The sequence below is a fragment of the Harmonia axyridis genome, chromosome 1 (assembly GCF_914767665.1).
Source record: "Harmonia axyridis chromosome 1, icHarAxyr1.1, whole genome shotgun sequence".
In the NCBI taxonomy this organism is placed as follows: Eukaryota; Metazoa; Arthropoda; class Insecta; order Coleoptera; family Coccinellidae; genus Harmonia; species Harmonia axyridis.
In genome coordinates, this window is record NC_059501.1 from 59,624,579 (window position 1) to 59,630,678 (window position 6,100).

Below are 6,100 nucleotides of genomic sequence, written 5' to 3' on the forward strand. Positions count from 1 at the left end.
TTTGGAAGCAGTTCGAATCTTTCAATTAAAAACTGAATTACCAAATCGAAATCATACCATGAATATAAATAACAAAATCAAGTATGACGAAAAAACAGTTTTTTTTTAAGTTCAAGTCAGAATTGGACTGTTTCATATTCGTGTTCATAGGTGAATTGCTTCTTAATTTTTCTCTCTCAAAACCGCTTGATTGTTAGCGCTACTTCTTTAGCACCAACAAGAAATCCATTATCCAAGAAGCATTTTATCGGACCTGTATATTATTATATTATAATCACTCAAATTGGTAAACGCTTTACATTCATCTGTTTTATTAGATACTTTATTTTGCAAAATTTTTCTTTGAATTTCAAAACACCTCCAGTTTATTTCTGACGAGAAACTTGCAATTATTTGTTTAAATCTCAATTTGTCATTTGAATCAAGTTCGCGAAAATTCGGTCAAAAATTAATTCTTTGTAAAGATCTTGACATTATGAAATTGTCAGAACAAATTAAATATAACGCTAATAACCCTGCAAACCTCGGCTTCGAACACTTGTTTCTTTACAATAGTAAATATCTAGTAGAAAGTAGAAATGAATAGTGGCAAGACTCTATGAAATTTTCTCTCCGCTTAGAAAACAATTCCCTGATTAGAAAATGAACAATTATTTTCAAAATATCGGAGAAGGCGGGAATTTAAAACAATTCGGAAGAATGAGATTTCAAAAACAAGAAACTGAAACAACAAAGCCTACCCTTTATAGTTCAGAAAGAAAATGATATCACTAGAATTAGAAATCCAAAGTTGAAAAGAAATTGTTCTTTTAAACTGTTCAGTCAAAATAAATATGATAAATATTTAGAAACAAGAAATGCCAAACGAGTGTCTTGCACTTCGCATCCCTCTTATCACACAATATCGACGTTGGCATGTACCAAGATTTCAGAGGGATGCAGACAACTTTATTGCCACTGTTGCGGAAATTTATTGAAGACAGATAAAAATAATTGGAGACAACAAGCAGAAGCGGAACCTTTTTGATTTGATATAATTTTTTTACTGGCAGCTGAATTTTTGCTCTGGGGTCTGGTTACATTTTCACTTGCAGAACAAATATTCATTCTGATGAGAAGTTGATTCAATCGGGAGCCCCTTCGGAACTTGGGGCCCTACGCTTCAGCGTGCTAAATGTACCGGTTTATCCGCCACTACTCTTCTTACCGCAAAATATTCTACCAACTTTTTTAAACCAAATTGTGTAAAATTTTATTGTTATTTGAAACTAAAGCTAAATAACTTAGTCTTTGCCGAAGCATTGTTCTTCTTATTTTAATAATTTTTAATTTTGTGAAGAAACTTTCACCAAATGCAACTGAATCCGGCAGTATAAGTAGGTAATTTTCTTAACGCTATTGCTGTGTTCGGAAATGTTGAAATTTAGTCATTGGTAAAAAGATATTGTTATAGGGTTTGTGGATCATTAGACTGGTTTTCTGCGAAATGCAACTTCAATGTAATGATGAAGATGAAAAGCCTTTTTAGTGCTTTTTTCTCGAAACTATAATATCTGAAGTATTTTGTGAAATTACTTGTTATACCACATTGATTCTCCCAATACTTAAAACACGATTCAAAAATTGTGAAGGCAAAAAATGAAGGGATACAATCTTGAAAATGCATATCTTTAAAAATTGACTGACATAGAATCACGAAAATACAAACGTTGCAGGAAACTGAAAAAATTTTTCTTACTGCAATAATGTCCTAGAACCAATAGTAATATCTAAATATAATCACCTACATCCTTACCCTATACCCGATATTTTTGAGAGAAGTTTATTATATTTTTGTAAGGTTCAATGAAAAATTCCGAAACTGTTGCATTATTATAACTCTACATTTCTCGTGGAAGATATAATCATAAAACTAATGCTACAAAACAAGGGTATTGCAAATGCACTTTCGTTTGCATAAAAATTTCATTTCCAGTAGGTAATCGTTCGTGGTAGAGAAATCCACTTGTAATCACTTTCAAATGATCCCAAAATAATGAGAAATCGCTGAAGTATTTTCCATTTTCTCATCAGTACAAAGCTTTCTCCACTTTGAACTTCTGGACTTTAACGACAATAACATAGGGTATTAAAAGAAAATTATAATCAAGACGTTTATTATATCACGTACCATGAAAGTCATTAACGAATGAAATGATTTCTATATATAATCTTGACACCTCCGATACAGCCATCAAAACATTTCAAGATGTTCAAGTACGTAGTTCTTCTGTGCCTTTTATCTGTTGTACTTGTGTACAGCAGACCAGCCGACAAATATACCACTAAGTATGACAACATAGATCTAGATGAAATTCTAAAAAGTGATAGAATAATCAAGAATTATTTCAATTGTTTGATGACTGGACGTGGATGCACTCCTGATGGATTAGAATTGAAGAGTGAGTATTTTAAATTTCTTATAAATCCTGTAATTTTTCCTCAAATTTGTTTTTTGGTTGTGTTGGTTGCCTGTTGTTTCGCAGAATTCCTCTGGAACTGTGAAATCCCTTTACAAGTCAAAGACTCACTCTGTATATTATATTAAGTATAATAAAATCGATAGATAAATTACAAAGAAATGATTGAATTACTGATTTACTCTTCGGCGAATTCAATGAGTCGAAAATGTATTTTAATCAATGGCATATATCTACCTATAGTTATAAGGCATTGATTTCTTATCTTGAGGTTGTGATCTATTGATTCGAAAGACTAAAATGAGGAATTGCAGTAAAAATAATTCTATTCGAATACATGAATAAAAAAAGAAACAGGAGGTCCCTATCATTTTAGAAATATTAAACATCAACTAAGTATTCACGACTATAGACACTGCAAGATCATAAAATTGAAAAAAAAAAGAAATTGATTAAATTATGACAGAAGTACTATCGGAAATTATAAAATTTTGATCGCTTCTGCTAAATTAATGGCAACCAGTTCCTAGGAACAAGATCTAAAAATGAATTAATTGTACATTTATTTTTCAATTATTTTATTGGAATAGAACGACAGAATTAAAAGCATACAGGGTGTTGAGAATTATTGGGGGAATAATAATTTAATAATAATTTTCTAAGAAATAACAGTCCTTCAAAGAAGCCTTTTATTTATTTTGAACAAAGAAAAGTTTTTTTTAGGAGAAAACATTGGAATGCTGAGGTACGATAAAGTTATTGTAAAATTTATCATAGCCTGTTTGATATGCACTTGATTTTCAAAATATTTAAAATTTTGAGCTTCAATACTAAATTTGATGATTTTTTGGTGTGTTAGTTCCGGAGAAAATAAAAGCCATTTCAAAAATCTCACTCTTGAAGGGCTGTTATTCCCTTGAGAAACAATATTTTTGATAATAGAATAATAGAATAAGGATATGATGTATTGACAACTGATTTTACGAGACCCTGTAGTGTTTGAAGAGTTTTTTCACAGTGATTATAATATCTTTAATTCCATGTTATCTTGAAACCTTTTGTTTTATCAACGAAATAATTTGATATATTTCGTGTACATTGGATTGCTTTTATTAATCTGATGGCACTCTTATATTCTCAATTTTCAATTCTATATTGATTTCAGAAAATCTCCCTGATGCTCTCAAGAACAACTGTATGAAATGTAGCGAGAAACAGAAAGAAGGGAGCAAAAAGATAATACAGTTCATGATTGAAAACAAGAAACATTTGTGGGAAAAGATAGAGAAGAAATACGACCCATCTGGAAGTTACAAAAAGAAGTATGAAGCAGAACTCAAGAAGATCAAATCAAAGAACTGAAGATATATCTATAAACATACAATAGCAAAGCGAATTTATCATCCTATTAATGTATTATAAATAATATATTTTTTAATATATATTTTTTAATATATTGTTTTTATCTTAGCAAGTCCCATTTTGAAAGGTTCATCTAATTTTGTATACTTGTATATAGTTCATTCATTTTAAGAATGGCAAGTGTATTTGCCAGGCTGTAAAAATTCAAATTCAAGTTGAATGGTTTCCCCATAGAGTAATAAACATAGATAGAGGCAGTATACGCAACTTTTACATGTCCTCAACACGGTTATATTACGTTGTCAAATTGTGATATTTTCAAATCCACAATTTTACTATATCGTTATGAATGTACATTATATTGAATGAAATATATTCATTTAAGTGATTTCCGATTAAATGTGTAAATTTGAATATTTGGAATCCGATATTTTCCTAATTGTCGAATTTACAGGGCCGTCGCTAGCCAAATTGCCGCCCTAGGCAAATTCCCAATTTGCCGCCCTAACAGTCAACTCTGCAAAATGCAAAAAAATTATTTTGGCTTATCGGGGTCTTCTACCGAAATATGGAAGAATTGAAGGTGACTGTTTGGGAAATTTTAATAATAATAACATAGAAAAAACAAAAACAAAACCAACAAGTTCAAACTTATACAAAAAATAAAATTCATTTTAGGATTGGTAAGTAACAATAATAATAGGAACACATGAATGACTAGAACAAAAAATGAAAGTATCTGTCCGGAAAAAATATTCAACGAATTATTTAGAAATTAACTTTTCGATCATTGGAAAAAATGATCGAAGTTATACATTATTTCCATTTTTTGAACCAAAGAGAAAAGAAAACGAATTAAATATAACGAATTCGGTACGTTTTTTTGCCGACATTTCTAAGTTTTCTTCAAATTATGCCGTAAATTGTAAAGAATCAAAAAGATGGTGTTCGCTACCAATACCTTTCGTCCTTTCATATTTCATAATAATATTCAATAAGGACCCGCTCTAGCGTTTCTGCCGCCCCGGCAAAAATACAAGTCGACGCCCTTGCAAATTCGTGGTAAGATTTTTTTATAAAAAGTTAAAAAGGTTTTATGGACGTAATATGTATTGAGTGTAATTATTTCTTATGAATTCAAATTTAATCAGGAAAGATTATTAATTGATAAACTACTAAAGAAATTAATGAAAATTGTTGGACGAAACAGATAAAAATTCCATTTCTTGAATATATTTGGTTTTTTACATGAATTGTTCGTAAACCCGTATTAGGTCACAAAAATCTACCCTCGATTTCAGCAGCTGGTATAACGTAAACAAAACCGATCTTCGACAGAGGCAATAAAGTGATAAAACTGTGCTAGAAACCAATTGCTAGTTATGAAAGGAAGCAAGGACGATTTCTCATAAAGGCACGTCACGGTCCGTAATGTTTTTAAGATGTTAAAAATGTGGTTATGGAATCTATTACAAATGTTCGAATGATAACTATTTCAGTTCCGTTAATATCGCTCTTATGCCTACTACCGAAAACAAAATTGCAAGACCCTCCGAATTTCAGAATTGTACCTAGCATTTTAACACCTGACAAAGTACCTTATCAAGTATCTGAAAAAGAATCTTCAGATAGTTATTTGAATTCTTTTTTTTTTAAGTATCTTAAGATACCTTTGCAAAAAAGTATCTTATTTTGTATCTAGATACTCTTATAAAGTAAATTTGACGGCTTTGTCAACTTTATTTTAAAATATAGGTAATTGATTTATAAAATTTGAAATAATATTCCAATTTCCAATCAGCATTGAAAAATCAAGTTATTAATCCGAAAAAAAAATCACGGTGAAAGTAAAAAGAAATCTATTCAATACATTCTTCTAGTAATTTAGTACCTAGATTTCTCGGAAAAAGTAGAAAATACCTTCCTTCAATCTTTGCCGCCCCTCTAGAATAGGCTCTGCGATTTCAGGTTCTTCTGCTGAGTTCCACTTTATAAAACGTTTGAATATTTTGTTTTTTTTCAGGGGGTTTAGACGACATCTGGATATTTATGAGTTGTTGTGTATAATGCGGCACCTTTGATGGTTTGAATTGTTGATTAAATTGTCTGTATATATTCGTGTTGTTTCTAACCAATTTAAATCTCATTTCTTACTTTGAATTTTTACACATATGATTTCTGTTGATCAAGATTGAAATGCCGCCCCAGAATTTTGCCGCCCTAGGCGGTCGCCTCCTCTGCCTACCCCCTAGCGACGGCCCTGCGAATTTATAATAAGC

General features: G+C 30.8%; 1 protein-coding gene across 1 annotated transcript; it reads left to right on the forward strand.

The window, feature by feature from the left end:
* Positions 1–2,008: 2,008 nt before the first annotated feature.
* Positions 2,009–3,913, forward strand: LOC123671184 (ejaculatory bulb-specific protein 3-like). Its single transcript, XM_045604897.1, has 2 exons — positions 2,009–2,441; positions 3,625–3,913. Exons 1-2 carry the CDS (start codon positions 2,249–2,251, stop codon positions 3,819–3,821), a joined length of 390 nt encoding a protein of 129 aa, XP_045460853.1. The 5' UTR covers positions 2,009–2,248; the 3' UTR covers positions 3,822–3,913.
* Positions 3,914–6,100: the final 2,187 nt, after the last annotated feature.

Coding starts and splice junctions, on each gene's coding strand:
- LOC123671184 (XM_045604897.1), top strand. CDS start 2,249: ATGTTCAAGTACGTAGTTCTTCTGTGCCTTTTATCTGTTGTACTTGTG. Junction 2,442..3,624: donor TGATGGATTAGAATTGAAGA/GTGAGTATTTTA, acceptor TATTGATTTCAG/AAAATCTCCCTGATGCTCTC.